The sequence below is a fragment of the Mchenga conophoros genome, linkage group LG11 (genome assembly GCF_057382185.1).
Source record: "Mchenga conophoros isolate Kocher_MC1m ecotype Shallow Benthic linkage group LG11, M_conophoros_male_GT1.1, whole genome shotgun sequence".
Classification (NCBI taxonomy): Eukaryota; Metazoa; Chordata; class Actinopteri; order Cichliformes; family Cichlidae; genus Mchenga; species Mchenga conophoros.
In genome coordinates, this window is record NC_140536.1 from 19,028,436 (window position 1) to 19,051,797 (window position 23,362).

General features: G+C 38.8%; 1 protein-coding gene and 1 non-coding gene across 2 annotated transcripts; both read left to right on the plus strand.

The window, feature by feature from the left end:
- Window positions 1-1,034: 1,034 nt before the first annotated feature.
- On the plus strand, window positions 1,035-1,116 carry trnas-aga (transfer RNA serine (anticodon AGA)). Its single transcript has one exon. It is a non-coding gene; the product is annotated as a tRNA-Ser (tRNA).
- Window positions 1,117-2,012: 896 nt separating this feature from the next.
- On the plus strand, window positions 2,013-20,732 carry cfap418 (cilia and flagella associated protein 418). The gene is made up of 6 exons (XM_085291317.1): window positions 2,013-2,244; window positions 2,521-2,623; window positions 5,106-5,170; window positions 5,532-5,597; window positions 5,812-5,907; window positions 18,187-20,732. The coding sequence occupies exons 1-6, from the start codon at window positions 2,099-2,101 to the stop codon at window positions 18,344-18,346; spliced, it is 636 nt and encodes a 211-aa protein (XP_085147443.1). The 5' UTR covers window positions 2,013-2,098; the 3' UTR covers window positions 18,347-20,732.
- The last annotated feature ends 2,630 nt before the right edge of the window (window positions 20,733-23,362 follow it).

The following is a 23,362-nucleotide window of genomic DNA, read 5'->3' on the forward strand; positions in this document are numbered from 1 at the left end:
CTTGAGGCGACTTTTGTTGTGATTTGGCGCTATATAAATAAAATTGAATTGAATTGGAGGTGAACCACCTCTGTCAGCTTGTCCTGGGAAAATGCCAAGTGTTAGCTGGAACAGGCTCATGTGAACCGGATAAGCATTTAAAAAGTGGATAGATAGATAAATGGCTGCATCTGAAGTGAAGGGAGGGCTGACACAATGGTTAAGGAAGCTTTATATAGATGAATACATACAATTCACTGTATATTATGGAATTAAGTTGCCGCTGGATGAATGCTAAGCTTCTAAATATATTTTATGTGTCATAATGGAAGCAGGGCAATCCCTCAACCTGAAGAGTATTGTATCAAGCTCTGTGAGTGTTCAGGGAGAGTAGTATTCTATTTTAGTATAATATTTGTTTTCATAAAACTGTGGAACTCCCTAAAGTCTTAATTGATTTCAGGAAATTTCGCGGAAAAGTGTTGCACCTGATGGGAAGGCACCTGAACTCATAATACGGGAATACGACTTGGGTTTTCTTTAATGTTGAATGAGCAGGAAGTCAGACTTGTTCCTTGACCCTAAATAACTCAACTACGAGGTTAACCAAGTTTCTTCCGCCGTCTTCACACTTCACCGTGTTTGAGTGGTTGGGACTTTTTCAAAGCAGCACTTCTTGTAAAACTCAGACCTCGCGCCTTTTTACAGCTCGATGCACAATATATGTTGGATATTTTCACATTCTAAGGAACACCGGTTTCAAATTAAACTGCAGTAACTACTGTAATGTGAGACTACAGCATGTGGGTGTGTAGAGCTGTTCAACTAAGGGAAGTAGGGAAATCGGTTGCAAATACTGTTGTAAATACAGAGTACACCACTGATATCTACAAATACACCTGTTCCTATAGCGTAGTTCTGCGGAACTGTACTTGTACTTTGTACAGTACAGTTCAGTAGAACTACGCTATGAACCAAAGGAACTCATTCTGTCGTTCGTATAAGACTAACTTGGCCTGTTAAAAACGTGCAATTTGAAGGTACAGCTCCATCCGGTTGTCGTGGCCGAGTGGTTAAGGCGATGGACTAGAAATCCATTGGGGTCTCCCCGCGCAGGTTCGAATCCTGCCGACAACGAATCATTTTGGCTTATTTATTTATTTATTTTTAAAATGCAATTTGCAATTCTACATTCTCGGGTTTTCAAAGGACGGACTATTTTATTGTTGACAAATTAGCCTACATTAGTTTAAAAACGGTTGTTCTAATGTTATAAGCAACGAAAGAACAACTAACAGTACATCCTGTCACATTTTCAAAATAAATTTATTAATAAAATAAGCGTTCTAATTAAACTTAATGAAACATCACAATATATTAAAGAGTTACAAAACAGAACAAAATCATGACTGAGATTTATAAACATTTAAAAACAACACAGATGACCAAAGTGCTGTACAACTAAATGAAATAAAACACAGCAAGAAAAATACAAATAGCTCTAATAAATACAAATAGCTCTATTTATAAATATCCCATTATAAATAAACATCCCAATATATAATAGAAGTTGCGCGCCCATGTTGTCAAATGTAATTATTTGATAGTTACCTGTAAGATATCAGTATACTTTAACCTGAAAAAAGGTTAGACAAAGTGTGTGTTCCTGTATGGGGTTTTTTGGGGGTCTCACTGCTATCTTGAGTATTTCTTTCTTCTACTGATTTTCATTCGCAATCTCTCTAGAGAACAATGACCCCACTTCTCCAGACCCTATTTTATCAGGTCCCTACTCTCACTATCGATAACACTGTTGTCTACAAACATCATAGTCCAGGAGATTCATGCCTGACCTACATATGTCAGGTAGACACAAACATCTGCAAACAAGCAGAGGCTCTGGGGCAAATCCCTAATGTAATACCTAATGTCAAGTATAAATTAAAACTTTCTTTGAGCATGAGTCGATTTAGACTTTTATTTTGAAGACTCCGCAGTTCGGCTTCCGCTATGTTCCGCTGTTGCTTAGCAACGATAAACGCTCTCATGGTTTCGGCCGCTAGCTTGTGCTGATTAGCTGGGGTGGGGGTACAGCATTCTGTGGGAGGAACTCTTTACGATGGATGATGAAGATTTGGACGAGTTGCTGGATGAAGTCGAGAAAAAGTTTTGTCGCAACGTTTCAATCGCGTCCTCAGCGGCTCGCACCAACTCAAATGTGGCTGGAAAAGACGAGAAAGACAAAGACGGACAGAAAAAGCACGGGTAAACAAAGCTAACTTGGCTAGCACATGTCAGGTATAAGTTAGCTGAGCATTACTTCAGCTTCCATGCATTGCCACAATTTAATAAACTTAATGATCAGTTCAGTTTATATTCAATGACTTCAGCGTTTTCAAATTATACTAGAAACTGCCGAAATATGCAGAATATGGGTTATTGTAGATACAGAGGTTTGCTCTTAAAAACAGTCATTAATATCTGTCACCAGCACCTGCTACAACCCCAAGACACTAATCCATGTATTTGTTTCTGATTTAGTGCCACAAAGCCTAAACGGTCAGTGAACAGTGTCACTGAGGATATTGACGCCCTGCTGGAGGAATTACAGGAGGAACACTGCAGTCCTTTCCCTCAGCCAAAGGTAAGATTGACTTGAACCCGTTCTGAATTCTGGAAAGAGAACTGTGAATTACAAGAAGTGAATTACACCTTAAAACATTTTTTAAGTCTTGCATATGATTGAGGGGCACACTGCTGTCATATACTTTAAGTTTTTAACTGATGCTGAGCTGGCACTGCTTGTATCTGAAATTGTTAGGAAGACTTAATCTTGCGTTGTGGTCCCATAATCTTATTTTGCACTGCTGTATCATGTCTGAAGTGATGAAGTGGATGAATGAAATGCAGAGTTGTTCTTTCTTCTTTGTCAGGCTCAGGATCCTCATAAAATCTTACCAAGAGCTGGTGTTGGCCCTCAGGCTGGCATGCCCCAGAGATTTTATCAAGCCTTAGCAATAAGTATATTTATTCAACTAGTTTCACTTCACATGTTTGTTTTCGTGTAGGACCACAGAGTAAGTTCAAAATGTCAAGATTTATTTATCTCAATATCTGCATTCAGGTTAAGCACTTACACAAAGGTAGTTATTACCCTCATAAGTCAACCCGGCATTTGTCAGCAGTGCCTGATAGGAATATGTGTGGTTTAGTGCTTTAGTCAGTAAGCCTTGGAAGGCCCTATATACATTCACCAGCCATTTCATTAGGTATACACCAGTCAAGTGGTTGTTAATGCAAATCCAATCTAAATAGCCAATCACACGGCATACAGTCAATGCATTTAAGCATGCTGATGGTCTAGACAAGCTCCTTAAGTTCAAGCAGAGAATCAGAAGAAAGATGATTTTAGTGATTTTTGAATGTGGCATAGTCATTGGTGACATGGTCTGGGTCTAGCTGGTCTACGTATATCATAAAACGCTGATCTGCTAGGATTTTCTTACACAACCATCTTTGCAGAGAATTTTCTGGAAAAGAGAAAATATCCAGAGAGCAGCAGTTTTCGGGGTCAAAATGCCTTGACCCAGAGAGGTAAGAGGATTAAGGCTGTGGGCTGAATGGAAGGCAACAGTTACTCAAAAAACCACTTGTGTGAGACCAGGAATGCAGATGAACATCTCTAAATGCACAAAACATCAAAGTTTGAAGCAGATGAGCTACTGCTGCAGAAGAGCACACCAGGTGCCACTTTTCTGTGGTCACTGCTTTTTAGGAAACTGATTGGTCAGCAAAAAGTGATTTTTATACGTGTTGATTTGCAGCACAAGTTACCATCGCAGTGTATTCTTATAAGAAGTGAACCGCTTTTTAGGGTAAAACTTTAAGTTACTTTGATAAATATCTAATGTTGCTTGAAAGTACGGTACTCTGATTGTTCATGAGCCACAGTTTGAGAACCACAGTCTTACAGTGCCCAATGAATGAAGCAGGTAGTAGCCTTAACTTGGATAATTGAGCTGATAGACAGGTATACTGAGGGGAAAAAACAGAAAATTATTGTTTGAAACTATTCTCAAAGGAGTTGCATTAGCTAATCGTGTTAATTTTGCAGAAAGTGAGGGAAAATATATAATAAAAGTAGAGGATACACAGTTTCCAGTAACAAAATTCCAAATATTTAATGTGTGTCAGCTATTAACTAAATGGATGATGTGACAAGTTGACTTATTAGGCAAGACCAAGCCAAAAAATGTGCTATATGAAACAATTACACTAATTAAATAAATTGCTGCCACAAAGAACCCCCCCCACACACACACACACACACACACACACACACACACACACACACACACAGGAAATATCTGTTCCTAATACACTGTAGTTCCCTGCGAATGCAATTTGTTGAATTTTTTCCTCTGTTTTGCTTTTGTGCCTTAGAAATTGTTCAGTTCAGCATCAATTTAACAGAAAAGCTATGATCAACCAATTTGACCAATAAAAAGAAAGTTAGTGACCAGCAGGTAAACACATCGGAGCATTTCAAGCTGGAGAACCAGATACTCAAAGGATTTTTTTTTTTCAAGTGGGGGCAAAATCTATTAATTTAGGTACGGCTCAAATTCTTATGTCCAAATTATTTTTCAGATCCTCTAAATAACACATGACTCAGCCGCTCTGGTCCTCTGACAGAGGGAAACTCGGTCACTCTGACCCACAACACTAAAACTGGCTGTGACCAGCTACGTTTGGTACAAAGAGGATGCAGCTCAGGCACCAGGAGCGGGTTCTAAGAAGAGGCAGGTGGAAGAATACGATTATGTGAAACACTTAAAGTAAAGTGCCGATATCTAGGTTCAGCTTCTGCCTTCACAGTCAGACATTATTATGATGCACCTGTCTCATCTCCAAGTCTTTACCTGCATTATGAATAAACAGTAAGAGCCATAAACATACACCTGTCCTCTTTGTGACAGCTCTACTTGATTATAACTACACATACACAAGAGGGATGGGGAGGAGCAGGTGGCGATAAATGTAGGTTTTATTTGGTTGAATTCTATTCACAGTTTAAGAAAGAAATAACTCTTTTTTTCTTTTCTTTTTTTAACCTTTCATTTTAGGCTGAGCAGTTTCCTAAAGGGCCACATGTGGAAAAGAGGCTTCCATCTCAGTCAGGAGGAAGAAAGTAAGTCTTTTAGTTTATTCAAAATTAAAAACAAACAAACAACAAAAACATGCAGGCATGCAATAATCACAGGATGCAAGGAAGTTAAACTGCATTTGTCTCCGAGTTAGCATTTCTACATGTGCCATAAGTTTGGATATTTACTAAATCAGTGTATGAAGGATAGTTAACCAAGATAAAAGTCAGTAACATATTATGTGGAAGCGTATCAGTGGCCAGATAAAAGTCTTTATATTAAATATAAAAGTAACAACCAGGTTGTGTGTTTGTTCAGGCTGTGTATCCTGTTTATGCAGGATTTTGATTTTCTTGCTCTTTCTGTTTGCCTGGACACAATCTGCACTGCGTGTTCTGCATCCAGGTGCTGTCCTGTTTTTATTGGCGGGAGCTCTGTCGCAAATGGTGTCGGAACAGCCGCATCCAAGAGGTGTGAAAAAGTAATTTCATACTGAGAGCGTCTGTCAGGTCTCGTCTGGTCCTGGTTTATAAAGATGTAGAACTCTAGGATCCACAACATACTTTTTATTAGTTTAAATAAATTATACCACGGTGCATTTTCAAATGATTATAGACCAATGAGTGATTACCTATAGTGTGTATTCATTGCCTATTGCAAATAATAACTGACTGTATACCAATAGATCATGTGACCAGCTGAGGTGTATATCCTGCGACTTTCGGGTGCTGATGTTTGATGACTGTGAGTGGGATTCAACCTGTGATTACCTGTTCCTCAGGTGAGTCTGCAGGCTCGATGCCATGTTTTTCTCATCTTGACAAGAAAATGCGTGATTAAAGAAGTTTTAAAGAGGAACACGAGTAGCAGATTTAAATTGCTCCTTATGTATGGCGCTAGTGGTCACCTTTTGTGTTTTACATATGGTGTGTCTATGGGAATGTATTTAAGGTAGACACACGAACACCTCACTGGCTTCAAGCGCAAGCTTAGCCTCTACAGACTGTATATGCAGTTTAGTGTGCTCTGCTAGTACTTGTTAAAAACTTTGGTTTTTGGTCAGCCTATAACCTTCAAGTGATTGATCGGGATAATTTACGAGCCCAGCAGTGATTATTTTTAAATATTTGAACTCTATCTGCAACTTTTCATTGAAACTTTCGTAGTTTTTTACAGGAATTATGATGACTTAGAATAGTAGGATGTGCAGCTGCATAAGGCTTGTTGCTAAAGTTGATGATGAAAATGTTTTGATTACTTTTTACATAATTCTAGTTTTCATTCACGTTTAAGTCTATTAGAACATTTTAGAATATCTGTCACATATAAATGAAACACTAGAGGTGAGATAAACACGAGTAAAGCCATCAGAAAAAGTATAATAAAATGACCCCACTCTGGCATTTTAGTCTCTAGAATAGCTTGGTCTCTTGAGACTCAAGCTATTCTGTTTTATCACTTTTCAGATAAAACAGATTTTTTTCTGCTTCATTTTTCCTCTTGAACACATAAAAACAAAATACAAAAACTTGCAAGGAAAAGGATATATTTGTCTATAAATTTGCCATACATATTTTTAAACCTGCTACCGGTTTTATCTTGTGACCCCCCTCCCCCAACACACACACACACACACACACACACACACACACACACACACACACACACACACACACACACACACACTTATTGTCGTCCTTATTGGGGATCCTAGGTTACAAACCAGTACCAGTGGGGCTGTACAGAAGTGAATTTGCACAGCATTTCATTGTTCTCACCACTTTTTCGACTTATGTGGCATCAATTTGATGATCCATAACACACACACACTGAGATCCCCTGTGTGAGTTTCAACTGTATTCACCCCACCTTCCCCGCAAAGCCAGGGAGCAGTGATAAAGTAGTCTGTTACACATAAGTGCAGATCAGTTGTTGTGGACTTTAGCTGTTTGATGTGCGCGTACTGAGTTGTGCGCCTTGTTCTGACAGGTAACAGTGTGAAACTGAATGAGGCCACTTTATTAATGCAGCAGAGGGACAAAAAAAACAAACTCTGAACATGACATCATCATCTGGAATGAGGCTTTACTGGCCAATCAAGTATGAGCAAACACATTTGTACCCAAATAACATAAAAAAAAAGAATGAGTCATGAAATCCTATTTTACAGTATTAAAAGCCTCTGTGCTGCCTTTTATTATTTTATAAGGAATTTCCTGGATGTTTATCTTAATACCAACCTTGTTAAGTGTGAGACTCCAAATTATCCACAACTCTTACTCACATATAATGTCAGGAAGGCTGGATTTTTTGGGGATATTGAATGAATGTTCTAATTATTATAGTCTACTCACATTGTAAGTATGTAAGTGAATTATAAAAGTCTTTCATTGCTCTATTACAGAACCCTTTCAGTATCTCAGTATTTCAGTCTTAGTGCATGGAATGGCTACATCGACCAAAACAGTGTTTTTCACTTGTTCCCATATTTGGGACAGTGAACTTGTTGGTGTCATTACCTTTACCACATAAAGCACCTTAAGGTGACCGTTTTTGAATTGGCGCAATATAAAAACGAATCACATGGCATAAAAATTGAATTTAAATGTTTATGCGTTTTAAGAAAATTATATTATTATTTTTTCTCAAGATTTATTGGGTTTTTGTGCTTGACCAGACGGGGGCAGTAATGTTCTGTGGAGCTACTTTTAAATGTATATGTTTTTGTTTTTTTTCCTTCTAGACGAGCTGAACTCTGAGTAAAGTAGAACAGGGCACATTGTAAAACATGGTCAGCCCTCATTAATCCACCCACAGTCCTAATGACTGATAAGAGCAGTTATCTTTCCCCAATGGAAACAACTCAGCATCTGCAGATCTTTGTGACTAGAATATAAACAACCACACTATCCTACTCCCACACCCTTGTTAAGCCTCTCCAGAAAACTATAAACTAAGCAGACTGCTGGTACAAGCTTACAGACTGAGTATCACAGTTATATAAATGTGAGCATATTAGGTTTTCTTTCTGTAAACTTTCTCTTGACAGAATTCACATAATGTCTTAGTTATCTGTGAGTCGTGCTACTTGTCAGACAAGCACCAGTCTGTTTTTACTCTTGTTGCTTGTGTTTACATCCCAGTTCATAGATTTCTTTCTGTTGCTCAGAAAATATATGAAAACAAAGTTCATGAGGACATAAATAATTAGTAATATGTGATATTGTGAATGCAGTTTGAACTACACAAACAGGTTCATCCTCATGCTTTTATCTACTTATGATGATGTGATGGCAGCACGGTGGTTAGCACTGTTGCCGCACAGCAAGAAGGTCCTGAGTTCAATTCCACCATCAGGCCGGGGTCTTTCTGTGTGGAGTTTGCATGTTCTCCCCGTGTTTGCGTGGGTTCTCTCCGGGTACTCCGGCTTCCTCCCACCGTCCAAAGACATGCAGCTTGTAGGGATAGGTTAATTGGATAATCCAAATTGTCACTAGGTGTGAATGTGCGAGTGAATGTGAGCGCGAATGGTTGTCTGTCCCTGTGTGTTAGCCCTGCGACAGACTGGCGACCTGTCCAGGGTGTACCCCGCCTCTCGCCCTATGACAGCTGGGATAGGCTCCAGCGCCCCCCGCGACCCTGAAAAGGATAAGCGGAAGCAAATGGATGGATGGATGATGATGTGAGAAATGAGCTTTCCATAATTTTAATACTAAAGCAGTAGAATACCATTCGGATAACAGCACACAGGTGACGTCCATTAATGTTACAACAGGTAATGGTGTCATTTTGTCCGCACGTGCAGCTACAGGAGGGGCAAAGGTTGACTTCTGGTGACGCTGTCACTCGTTATAGCGGCGGTTCTTAGACTATGGCGGGTCACACTAATGGGCCACGGATAATCAGGTGAAAAGTATGAAGTGAGACTAAGGTGTCTGACCATTATTTAAGTAAAGTAAGTATTTGAGTAAAAGTTTGAGAGCTACTGTAAAGGCAAATAAATAAATAAATAAAGGAACTGAGGGTTTAACTGAACACTGAGGCTGATTAACGTCTGTGTCGAATGTATGGAGAGCCTACAGTGTGGATGATGTCGTTGCCAGCATTTGTATCTGCACATGGTGTGACTGCATTGTTCTACTGTTTGCAGGTGACTTTCTCTTTTCAAGTTGATCGATTCTCTTCCATTTCAATAGCTGGAAATACGTAGGTGTAAACTGATTGATTGATAATACTTTATTCATCCCGAGGGAAATTGGGTTAGGGCTGATGGTGCTAAGACACTGATTCATGATTGTTTCTACATTTCTTTTAATATTATTGGAGATTTGATTGAAGTCAAATTTGTTAGTAGATTAGCTGATGGTGAAATTCTGGTCCAGTACCATCCTTATAAAATTGCCTTAATTCCTCAAAAACGGAATTGATTTGCATCAGTTGGCAATGTGATCTTAAAGCATTCCATCTGATCCTTTCCGAATAAGGGAAACTCAATCTAGACATATTCTCACTTTGACAATGGAAACAAAATAACCTCATTAATGAAGAAAAATTGCTCCCCCATGTACCAGATGTCTATGGACATTATTTTGTGGATTAAGTCTCTTTTAAAAATAAATCTGAATTGAGTTGAAAAGAGAAAGGTTGGCATTTCAGGCCTTTACACTAACACGAATTCAACCTAATTTCAGCCAGTCATCCATATCCCACTGAGCAATTTTCTGTTGATTATGGGTCTGAAAGGGTGTGTAAATGGTACAGAGCTGTCGAGATTAGAGATGGCACGATACCACTTTTTTATGTCCGATACCGATACCGATATCATAAATTTGGATATCTGCCGATACCGATATGAATCCGATATAATGTTTTTTAATCAACAAAACTGTTTTTTAAATATCTTGCTGCATTTTGTATAAGTTCATACTCAAGTTTAAAACAACAACTACACTAAAGCTATTCTGTTATACCTGTATGCAAAAAAAAAATTTCATAGTTCAGCAATACTGATCAATCTAATAAACTTAAACCTACACCATCCTCCCTATTCTGGTATTTTAAAGAGTACTTAGCATAAATATTAAGCAACCTAACTAATAGGGTTCCAACTCCCAGCAACAACAAAAATAAATAAATAAAAAATAGGGAACCACCCCTCACGCTCCACCTCATGATGCTTAATCGACGTAATCAACCTTAATTTGATGCAGTGTGAAAAAAAAATGCACAGAAATCAATTATTTTTCAAGAAATATTAAATAGATTCAACATCTTTCTTCAACAAAATTGCAGACTGCACAGATGGTACCTTCCCAAAGGAAAAAGTACTATAGCTTACTAGGGTATATTAGACTTAACAGTTACTATATACAATAATGGACTTCTATACATTTTACATCAGATTAAAACTTTGGGTGTAAGATTCAGATAAATATTAAATAATTAAAAGCTCGACATTTTAAATGAGAATAAGAAAGAAAATTATGTCTTTGTGCCCCCTTTTCCCTGTTAATGCCCTATCGGCCCCCCTGGCTAAACTTTGCTAGATCCGCCCCTGCACAGTTACCAGCGTCAGCTACGTAGAAAAAGATCCTCGAGTAGAAAGTAATATTAAATAAATTCTAACAACAGCTGATCAAGCTTAAACGTGCTGCTGTTGTTCAGCCGCTGGTTTCCTCTTTCTGGTGCAAAGTGGGCCAAAAACAAACAAGAGACACGGACTTGCGACAGAAAAGCCGATCAGCTGATCATTAAGCAGTTTCATGATTGAAGTAGCAGCCTGAGAGCGAGAGGCAGTCGCTCCATATATCGTTTGTTAAGCTTAACACAGGAATGCTTTACAAACATTCAGAGATGGACTTACACACTTGCTTTACTTCTCTCGGGGTAACTTTGTCAGAGATGAAATGCCGGGTTGCTAGCGAAGCTCCACATGCTATCCAGACCACCGACAGGTCCCGCATGCCACAGCCGCTCTATCACGTGATGCATACTGCTCCGACGTGCTAACGTTCTGAGGTGAGTTACGGCGTGTTGCAAGTTTTGTGAGGTGCTTTCGTGATATTTAATGGATCGGATTACATTTTTTATTTTTCTCCGATATCCGATCCAGTAATTTAGGTCAGTATCGGACCGATACGATACGTAATATCGGATCGGTCCATCTCTAGTCGAGATTAAAATCATGTTCATTGTGGTTCAGAGGTGAAAGTTTAGTAGATGTCTAGATCACACATAAAGCTACTTTCAGGTGCTCCTTATTCACAATGGGTCACCACAGCAGTTATCTCCACACGCTTAATCTGGCAGATTTTTGCAGCAGATGGCCTTCCTGACACAGCTGCCCAAGAGATTGGTGTTTCATATGAGGGGTCTTTCACCTGTTAGGCAAATATGTAACTACAGTTTTAAATCCAGTCTTTGTCCAAAGCAAAGCATGTTTCCCATGGGGTTACGCCTATACTGCATGGTGAGCTTATTTGCATGGAAGTCTGGGAATTAAAAACTTGTGGTTCCCACAATAGTAAGCATGATGTGGCTGTGGTTAGATCTGCTGCCTTGTAGTCTTGAAGACTGCAGAGAAAATGTTTCCTTCAATTTTTTTTTTGATAAAAAGGCTTTTGTTTAGATGCCCATCAAAGTTGTCTTCTACATCTTTTCACCTAACTTCTGCTAAGTAGAAGGGAGATATTCTCAATCTCGTGACATAAAATATAAAGTTGTAATAGAGGAGCTGTTTGGTGCTTGGGTCTATATAGTTTCCTTCTGAAAGACAACACAGATATGCATGTAGGATAGATCGATCGATAGGTAGGTGGGTAGGTGGTGATTTATGAGTAATATCGGAATTAATATATAAGTACATACACAAAAGATCTAATACATCTAAATGAGTTGTTGTTAGTGTGCGGGTAAAACACCAGAAATCCTCTGATTATGAAAGGTTTCCAGAGTATATAGAAACGGTGAAGCTGGCTCTGTGAAGCTTAAGACGGTCTTAAAGTGTTTTTCACTGGAAAGTGCAGGAAACCTAAATGTATGTGTCCAGAAGGCTTTTAGTGCTTGGAAAGACATTATGAGATGTTAAGAAGGCTGTAAATGTGTCAAGTTTTCACACCAGGATATACCCAAAGATATACGTCCACACCAATGGCATGTCAGCACTTAGCAATGTTTTTACTCCACAAGTGTGCAATTTACTTTTAGTGTGATTTTAGGTTCAGAGCACTTTGAAGCACTCAGGAGCACTCAGGATGATGAGTTTGCCCTTCATGTCATCACGTCAGTGTTATCCTCAATAAAGCTTCTTTCAGCTACAAAAGGTGAAGTTTAAAAAAAAAATTAATAGAAACATCACATCGGAGGCATGTACATATGCACTTCATAGCCTCTAAATGTAAATGTAGGGAAAACATATTCACATGCAAATTTACTTTTTTTTTTTACAGACCTGGTGACAGATTAAAATAAAAGTTATGCTATAATCTATTCAAACACATTTTACTGGAGGGTTAAGCTACCGAGCTGTAATTTAATTTCACACTTGATCTGTGTTGAACGAATTAAATTCATTGTTTTTGTCTGAATAGTACATTAAGTAGTTTACCCATAATTTGTTAATGAGGAATATCGTGTTTTCTGTCCTCAGTGGTCTGAGTAGGTGATTTTCCTTTCACACTAATTTGACATTTGCCTGGTCATGTGTAGCTTATGCATCCATTACTACCCACACGGTTGTTGTTTCTTCTTAATTAAGAGGCTTACACCAGGACATTAACAGTGATAGAAGTGCATGTCTGCTGTGCCTATAATTTTAAAAGCAAAAGGGAGTGGCACAGTATGCAAATTTAGAATTGTTTGCATAATTTTCTACTCATAAATTATTATGGGGTGACCTGCATGACGCAGATTTTATTTCAAGCATAAAGCAGAAGTTAAAAAAACATCAACCTCAAACAGCACAAAGCTGGAGGAAAATACATGTTAAGTACACTTGAGCGTAATGTTAATGACTGTCTGTATTCATTTGTCACGCAGAAGCATGCATTTTTATTTAGCGAAGATCAGGGTACTGTTATAGATGAATCTAGGTCAGTGGGTCAGGATTATTCATATTGGACTATTACCGGTGTAAACTTTAAATATGTTTGATTTTACGTTTTCATGTCTAAATCAAATGTTTCATATTTAATTACAGTGTTTAACGCAGTGCTTAACACATATATTCGACCACCTGTCATAAAAACAAAGAAATACAAAAAATTCAGAAATCGGTCAAAGACTTGTTTAAACCTAAAAATGACATTTGCATTTATAAGCAAATAACAAACCAAATTCGTGTTTTTCTACCCAAATTAGAGCCGGCACTTTGGACCATAGCTGGACTGGCCATCGGGCATACCGGGCATTTGCCCGGTGGGCCGCTGGCGATTTTGTGTTGTTATGGGCCGATGGATTTTTTTTTTTTTTTTTTTTTAGGAAGGGTATATATAATGAAAGGTGTTGGATTGGCCAATTGGTCATGATCGACTCTGGGCTTGACCAATTACAGCCGAGGAGGCCGGATGGACCCTCCCCCTTGTTTAGCAATCACGTGATTTTTGCGCATTGCATGCCGGGAACTCGTGGCAAAACAATCCAAGTACCGCATCAAATGCAAGCATTTGCAGCACCGCAAAACGTTCATTCTCCGGTTCCAATGCCTTCTTGTTTTTTCTTTGACGCACAAAAAAGGAATGTACAAAACAAAAGGAGAACAATGTCGGTCCGTACAAAGACAGACTCGACAAAAAGACAAAGAAAAGATACGAGGAAAAAATCAAAGGAGTGAAAGGGTCAGACCCTTACGAGCACACAGTGGACAAAAGACGTTAGCGTGTTGCCCAACTTTCACCACGCTCAGATTTATAATTATACGGTTCTTGGAGTGAGTGCATACACTCATGAAGTTTAGTAACTTCAGGTCACTGCAACAAGCCCAGGTACAGTTTACCGCCGGATGGGTGCAGGACCTTGAAATGCACCGTGTAGAACGAAAGACCATCGTACGAACAAAGGTAAGTTTACCAGTCTCACAAATCGTTGTCATAAATACACATTCGTTAACCGTTTATTAATATAACCTTTGAGCTCAACGGTAATTAATTAGTAGTGGAAATAATTTCTGGTAGCATTACAGAAATGTAGCAGTGACAATAATATTGTATGTTGTAATCGCACTGGACAATTAGTGATACAAAACAACTGTTTTATCCTGTGAATAAAAGTATATGTTTTTGTCACTGTACCATAATAACAGAAGCGAAACGCAATATTGTGTCAGGACAATTCACTATTTATGCACAATAAACAAAGGAGCATAGCGCGACAATTTCTGTTCAGCGCCAGACTTGCTTGTAACCTATATCACCAATTATGTTAAGAAAAATGACGTATTAACTACTACAAAACTCTGACCTTTGTGGGAATGCTTGGAGCAGACTAACATGTGAGCTGGAGTGTTCTGAGACGTTATATTTGGTATATCCAGACCATCCGTGGCTGTTACTTCGGAAACATGGCTTAAAAAATTTCTCTTCAACGACATAATCCGATAAAAAAAACCCATCTCTTTACCCGTCGGCTTCCCGTGGCTGTCATGCGACCGGCTATTGCAGTTAATAATACAACAGCTTCTTGCCATTTTTTGGGTTTCTTTTTATCGCTGTGTAACTGAGTTCAATTGAAAGCCTGCGTGCGCTAGTACCTCTTGCCACAAGTTCCCAGAACCCTTTGCGGTTTTACCCCTGAATGACGTCACATTTTCAATCTTTATCCTGGTGGGCTGGTCTCCAGTCAAAATGCCCGGGCCGATTTTTTGTCCCAGTCCAGCCTTGCTTTGGACCTCTCAGAAATATATCAACCCAGACATTTAACAACTAAAACTAACAAAGAACTGTAATTTAGCATCTTCATCAAAAAGTAATCATCCATGCATCCATCTATTCAAAAAATAATGATAATGTGCTTTACTATTTTCTTTTCAGCTTTTTTTGGAAATTCGGAAACATGAAAAGGTTTGATTAAAGAGTTTGTGGGCACTGGTGGTTGTTAATCACTGTATATTTAAAAGATAAAAAATAAGTCATTATATAGTTATTTCCGATGAATGACTTTGATTCCTTTATCTAGCCCATTCAATTTCATGATGTTATTCTATGTAAGGATATTAAAATTCACATTTTTTCTCTCCTCATGCTAAAGCCAGGACTTTAACTCAGTGTTTCCTAAGTTGCAGAGTTTCAGTACTGACGGATGTAAGATCCGCTGATGTAAAAGTGAAAAGACCTGGGGCCCGTTCTTCTTACGTCGGTTACTACATCCAAGATCAAATGACACATCCAAGACCAAATCATCGCGCTAACCGTGAGCTCGCTAATCCGGTTCTCCAAACACACCTGCTGTTGACGATTAGTACAGCTGGACGCAGTAATGTGAGATGTCGTAAAAGGGGCTACGCATCGATAGTAGAAACATTGATTGGCAACCCTCTGATTGGTCGGCGAAAATGTCGAAGGAGCGCGCTCGGTATTTTTCGGCAGCAGAGCAAGAACTCTTGAGTGAGGGATTTCAGGAGTTTCAGAGTTTAATTAAAACGCAAGGGAACACTGCAAAGGCTGCAAAAGCAAGGAGAGAGGGCTGGCAGAAAGTTGCTGACAAATTAAACTCGTAAGTAATTTAATAATAACAATAATAATGGAGTGGATTGATATAGCGCTTTTCAAGGCACCCAAAGCGCTTTACAATGCCACTATTCATTCACTCTCACATTCACACACTGGTGGAGGCAGCTACGGTTGTAGGCACAGCTGCCCTGGGGCAGACTGACAGAAGCCAGGCTGCCATATTGCGCCATCGGCCCCTCTGGCCAACACCAGTAGGCGGTAGGGTAGATTTATCATATCACACCATATTATCCAATATTATATTACATTATATTATATTATAATATGTTATATTATATCCCCTTTCACATTAGAGCCACAACAGGACCCACTAGAACATGGGAACAAGTAAAAGTGAAATATAAGAATATTCTACAGAATGGTAATATTTATCACTTATATTGCTTTTAGTCTCTTGGAAAGAGACCCTGGAATAATCTGTTTGTTTGTTCATAACAGCAACCAAGAAAAGGGCAGAGCAAAAAAAGACAGGTGGTGGTCCTGCACCCCCTCGTCAACAAGTTGGTTAAGTGAATAATACCCTCACAGGAAAATCGATATCTCTCTATGAGCACACTGTCGCGCTGAGCTAAAGGATCCTGTCTGTCCCGCAATATACGCTGAATTCTGAGGACTCTCCTTATCAATCTTGCACCTTCCGCAATGGGTTGCTCGCGTAAACGGACAGGACATGGCTGCGACAGACTTCCCAAATCCACCTTCGCTTTTATAGCCGTGGTCTCTCATCTTGATTACACGAAGTAATTTACAATTACTACTCTGAAATATGAATTACATCTGTAATAATCACATACATGTAATAGAATGTTAATAGTACATTTCCCTTTTTTAGGAAATGACCTGTATGTATCTGTGTGAAATCAATAAAAGGATCAAGTGCTGCATTATCTTTAGTTACACTGATGTTATTTATTTATGGTGAAACAGTGGTGGAATATCGCTGTTGCTTTCGTATGAATGAAGCGGACATACCTGCGTGGCCGCGAGCTAATCCTGTTTACATAAAGTAAACCTGCTCCCCAGCAGGTTTACGCTCACTGTTGCTATGACAGCAAATCCCGGATGAGCTTCAGGGAACCGAACGATCCAAGATCACGCGAAATCGTCAACAATCTCATCCAGCTAACTCACTTAGCGAGGTACGAAGAACGGGCCCCTACTTTAACCCAAACTGACACAGTATAGGTTGGTATTATTGTTTGTGTTTTTGGAAAGGTTACTATATGGATGATATTTGTCATGGAGGATACATCATTGTAACAGTGTATACATGATTGAAAACAAAGAAGTAGAAGTGTACTTTAACTTCTATCTACTTTTAATTAATTACTGGAATGCTGCAGCCTTTCTGTTTATTAATAATAATGGATTGGATTTATATAGCGCTTTTCGAGACCCTCAAAGCGCTTTACAATACCACTATTCATTCACTCTCACATTCACACACTGGTGGAGGCAGCTACAGTTGTAGCCACAGCTGCCCTGGGGCAGACTGACAGAAGCGAGGCTGCCATATCGCGCCATCGGCCCTTCTGGCCAACACCAGTAGGGTAAAGTGTCTTGCCCAGGGACACAACGACCAGGACAGAGAGCCCAGGGATCGAACCGGCGACCTTCCGGTTACAGATGCGATTCCCAACCCCCTGAGCCACGGTCGCCCTATTGTCATCCATCATGTTCATTCTTATAAGGAAATAATTTTCCATGTTTAGTGGCTGCTTCCAGCATGAGCAAAAGTCATGTCAGACTGGTTTCTTGAAACATAACAAAGAGCTCTGGTGATGCATTAAAACGGACGGTTGTATCAACTCTGAAGAAATTATGTGATGGCATTGTGTCAAACTCAAAGGATTGTTTCCAACATCCTGTGGATTCCATGACTGCACAAATTGAGGTTGCTTTGTGAGCAAACTGAGGTACTGAGTGTACCCATCTACCAGTTACAGAGCAACACTGACATCAGTTTAAAGTGGTGTTTGTGTCCAAAGAACTTTTTTTTTAAATTACAAACTGTCTCTAAAGCTGCTAGATTTTCCCCTTGGTGAAGTCTGTCAGAGGCTGTGTGATGAAAACACTGCCTGAGCTGCTGGAAACACAGAAATGGAACCAGTCGGCCAGTGTGTTTCATATGATAAAGATTCCTTTATTGTCGCTATACTTTGGCATCATAGCTTAAAAGTTCCTTAAGGGCAAGAATCCTTTTTTTCTCTCACTTTCATCTGTGCATGTCAGATATTTTGTCCTTCCAGCAGACTGTCTGCAGGGCTGCAGCTGGAAGGGTAAGGTCTTATCCCTGTAACGATTAAAGTTCACTGTCTGTCTTTCTCTGCCGGCAGGAACAACATGCCAGAACGTCAGAAGCTTGGAACCAAGCTGAAGAAGAGGAGAGGCTTGCGGGCGTACGCCTGCCAGTGCAGCTGGATCTCCACGTTAGAGCCGACAGACCTCAGGGACCAACCTCAGCTCAGATGGGTCTGTGGCAAACACCAAGACTGATTTTCCCTAACCCCTAACCCTCAGTGCTAGAAAGACTGTTCAAGTAGTACAAAAAAACCCTCCAAAATTTCTGAAAATGTAGGAGTTTTTTTTAAAAAAAATTTAAATATTGTATAAATGGTAAATGGACTGATTCTTATATAGCGCTTTTCTACTCTCCCGGAGTACTCAAAGTGCTCTATACAACATGCCTCATTCACCCATTCTCACAAGCACTTTATCTATACATAGTGCTTTCTAAGTACATTCACACATTCATACTCCGATGGATGCATCGGAGAGCAAGTTAGGGTTAGTATCTTGCCCAAGGATACTTGACATGCAGACTGGAGGAGCCAGGGATCGAACCACCAACCTTCTGATCAGTAGGTGACCTGCTCTGCCTCCTACAGCCACCCAGGACAACAGGACAAAACTGCAAACGTGAACACATTTCTTTCTCACTCTTAACTGAAGTCTTTCATTGAACTACCTAATAAACAAATTGGTATTCTCTCTGGCCAGACACGTGGCAGCACATCTGCTATAATTTTGTTTGTATTTAACAAAATAAAAATGCAGACATAAGTGTACACATTAGTTTTTGACTGCCAGTGAAAACTGTTTTCTTTACAAATAACTTTTGCTGAGCTAACACAGCCAATCCCTCAGCATGTTTGTGCTCTCTGCTCATATTACCGTCATATTAAATCATTTTTGGGCTTTTTAAAGAAATTCTTTTAACATTGCACTCAACAACAAACAAATCCTCCCTAACAAAAAAGTAACTTCAAGGGCCAAATTGCATCATATCTCTTCACATCAATATATGAGCCACAAGTAGGGGTGACATGGGCTGCAAGTGGCCCCCCAGGCCGTGAGTTTGAGACTCCTGCTTTACACAGAGGGGCCCAGACTAGATTAGAATCCAGGTCCTTCTTTTCTCCAAATGTGTAGCTGTAAAATGATTGAAATTATCAATAAAATGAAAATTTTGATTGATAATTGATCTATGAAATGTATCTTTGTATTTAAAGAGTTTGTTAACTTCTAGTTTGACAGCTGGCATCAAAATTTACACCCAAGCGCAGAGTTTCGCTGTTTTTAAAAACAGTAATGTCAACATAATAATGTTTCTTTTTTTAAAAAATGTCAGATGGCCTTAAAAGGCTTTGACTGCCAGAAGGCAGAGGAGTTCAAAATGAAAGTTCTGCAGTAAAAGGAGGAAAAACATCTGCAGCACAACAGAGCAAATGGCACTTGTGATGTAACGGCTGTATTTATTTTTTGACCTGCTTGGTTGTTTGCTGTCCCAGTGAATTAGAAAATCTGAGATAAACTCTATAGCTCTGTTGCTCAGCTGCTGCGTTTTTTGGGGGGGATTACTTATTGGAACATTTTCAGAAAACATCTTCTTCCTTTATTTCTCCCAATTTCTGAGTTGTGCTCATCTGAATGTAAACATGTTTAGCATTAACCTCTTTTCAGAGTTATCACAACTCATTTGAGTGTGTGGATATAAAATCCAGAGGAAATTGGGATATGAAGCAAAAACAATTACAAAGAATATTAGGCATCTGAAAATTATGGTGACTAGGGACTACCAAATGAAGCGCCGAGTCAAGGTAAGTATTTACTTCCTGTCGACTCCTCTTTAGCTGCTAAATCCTCCACAGGCTGGGCTCACAGGCTTTTTTTTTCTTGCAGAGAGCTTCTGCTTGCAATCAAAGGCAACCGTAGGAGTTCTCAACAATGAGGCCAAAACCTGATAAAAGCTTGCAAAACCAGGTGATGCTGCAGATTCAGCTCATAATTCTCTGTGGTATAATTTCCAAAGTGACTTTATACATGTTGGATGTTAATATTTGATTCTGGTAGGCCACAACAGATCCTTGCATTTTAGTGTGTAATAATTATGACATTATATCTGCTGTTAATCTTTACAGTTAATTAAATTATGGCATCGCTGTTTTTTCACCAGCAGTGAATTTTGCAAACTGCAAAGACAACACTTGTCACCTCCTCCTCTCAGCTGAGAGTAGCTGCATGTAAACTGTGACTTTAGAGCTGCTCTGTTGGACAAACAGTGTAATGGCACCATTTCCAAATCACCCCATGGGTCTTTTTATGCATTATGTTGTCCATAAAAAAACTGCAAAGAAAAAAAAAAGTTTGCATGTTGATAAATGTCCGGAAACATTTCCTGATGCCCGTTTGTCTTTCTGACAGCAGCATCTGGCTCCACACCAGTGTATTTGCTGTAATAAGCAAATGCATATTACAAGCTATTCAGTAATAGCAGTGTGTAAAAAGTGGGGTTAAGTATTAAAAACTTTTTAAATGTTAAAAGAAATGCTGTGTGAATGTGTGTGCACTCAAAGCGCTTTGACTGGAAAAGTGGTAAAACTGTTAGCAAAGGTTATTTAAATCAAGAAAAGTAAGCCAGAGAAACATGTAAGAATGAAGATATTGATGAGTTAAGACTCATCAATATCTTCATTCTATCTTTAAGATCTGACTGTAATTAGTTTTGTATTGCATCAAACGTGTGTTGCTTAGATGTTTTCTTTTAACATGCTCTATTCTTTCACCTGCAACGTTGGGGGTGTTAAACCATGTGAGGGTAAGAAAGTTGATTTACCCGTTTTAACAATTGTCAATATTAAGACTTATTGGGGTTTTTTAAGTTTTACAATTGTTTCTAAGGATCTGTATTTCTTGTGGATGTTCATCAAGAAAATACAAATTTGGTAGGTCAGTGATGATTTTGTGCATGTTGATCTTGAACGTAACCTGAGGGCTGCACTGCAAAGCAAGTGCAACATAGCCAAGCTCTCTTTACTTAAGCTGACTTGACAAAACCTAAAACCTTAGTGAAGATAAAGGGGTATCACAGTGGCGGTGGTTATCGCCTTTCTCCGTTAACCCAGGCATTAAAATGTGTAACGAACCTGAAACGTCTTACAGCAAATCGCAACACTGCTGTGACAAAAAAGAGAGAAACATTCATTCATTCCCAGCATCACAACAAAGCTTTAGAGCATGGCTTCACTGAGTCGTTTTTATAAAATGTGGAAAGACATGTTGATAAATACAGAACATATTTCCTGAGCAAACAATCTGTTCAACACTTAACGCATAATGTAAATTAAATGCTGAGTGAAAATATGACACCTCGAGATGGTTTTACACTGAAACTCTGACCTTAACCACTAATCTTAAAACTCAAAGTCCAACACAAATCATACCTGAACCATCATTGCAACCCTGAAAATGCAGAGTCACACCTGAATTTACTCCTAATAAGCTCCTAATCCTGCTTTATAGTGAAGACTTCAAATCAAAATGATAAAACAAATTAAAATTCTTTAAAAAAAAAACATATAACAATACAATAAGTATTTCTGTATTTTGTGCATAATATTAACCACTTAGACTTTTCTTAGTCTAAAATGAAAACCATCTCCGTCTTACAGCAGAACTTTATTTAAATGTAAATGTTCTCTGTTATATATCGTTTTTTAATCAGGACTTAAGCCAAGTCTTAGTCAATTTGGAGATTGTACACATCTTTTTTCTTCTATCAACGTGACATTAATGCTGTAACGTTTTCCACAATACTGTTTCATATTATATAAATGACTAACTGAACTAAAGCAGCAAAGAGCCCTGCTATGAAACAGCGTATTAGTTATCTCAGCTCGTCTCGTTTCGAGGAGGCTGCGTTTCCTCCATGTTGTGACTTGAAAATCTGCAGTTTTCTGCACCGTCGAGCTTCAGTAATGGCTTTTGAAGTGACGACAGTTTGATGCCTCCGAGATCATTTTTATGCAGCGCTTTAAAGTCGAGTCACAGTTTAATGAGATTAAGCTGTTTAGCTGTAAACACAGATAAAGCCACATGGAGTCACATCAGTGGTGTACTTAGTGAGCAAATGGGAGCAAGGTGAGTTTTCCTGACATGCGCTGAGAGTTGCTAACACGGTCGATTAAAAATCTCATAAATCAATTACTGATGATCTAAAAAAAAATTTAGATTTTGGTTCACAAAACCTGGTGATGGTTTGAAGTAAACAGTAGATCATCGGGTTTATTTAAAAAATTGCACCCACTGCAAAAGTATATTATTCTTTATTCATAGAAACCCTAATCTTATCTCAGATTAAAGCTTTAAATCTGGACCTATTTAGCAAATTCTTACTGCCAACAAATCCAGTAAAACAAAACACATCAACATTGGTTTTTCAGCATTGTGCCTTTTGCTTCCCCCTAAAGAAGCCAGCTCATTAAAACACTAAAATAGCTACACTATAGATTACAGCCACAGCTTCTCTAAAAGAAAACAAATCGTGCATTTCTCGGGGACTGGTCTCATGCACATTGGGTGCCTTGCAGGATGGTGTGGGTGAAAATGAGCCGAAGCTACTTTGTGTATGTTTTAGTAGTAATAAAGGTTGAGTGGGTACATTCAGTGTTGGTTTGGTTAAATGCAAGAACAATTTACAGTGTTCTGAAAAAGTTTTCTGCTCTCCTTCCTAAGTTATATTTCTTTATATTTTCCTATGAGTGGGTGCATGGATTTATTGAAACTATGGAAATATAGTTTATAGGCCAAGAAAAAGATTGTATAAATTTTAATGTGCTTGAAAGGTAAGCAGAGGCTTCAGTTTTCAGACCCCTCTTCTATGGAACCAGCTTCCAGTTTGGATTCAGGAGACAGACATCATTTGTCATATAATTGTTGGGTTTTTCTCAGTATGTATTTTTGTAGGGTCTACCTTACGATATAAAGCGCCTCGAGGCGACTGTTGCTGTGATTTGGCGCTGTATAAATAAAATTGAATTGAATAGAATTTAATTTAATTGCAAGTCAGTAATTAATATCATCACCTTTATTCTTCAACACAGCCGGTCTTATGTAAACGTTCTTGTAACAGCTGTCCAGGCTTCTTGAAGAACATTGAAAACTCTTCTTTGGATGTTGACTGCTGTTTGTTGTGTTCTCTGTCAAGACAATCCCACACTGCATCAATAATAT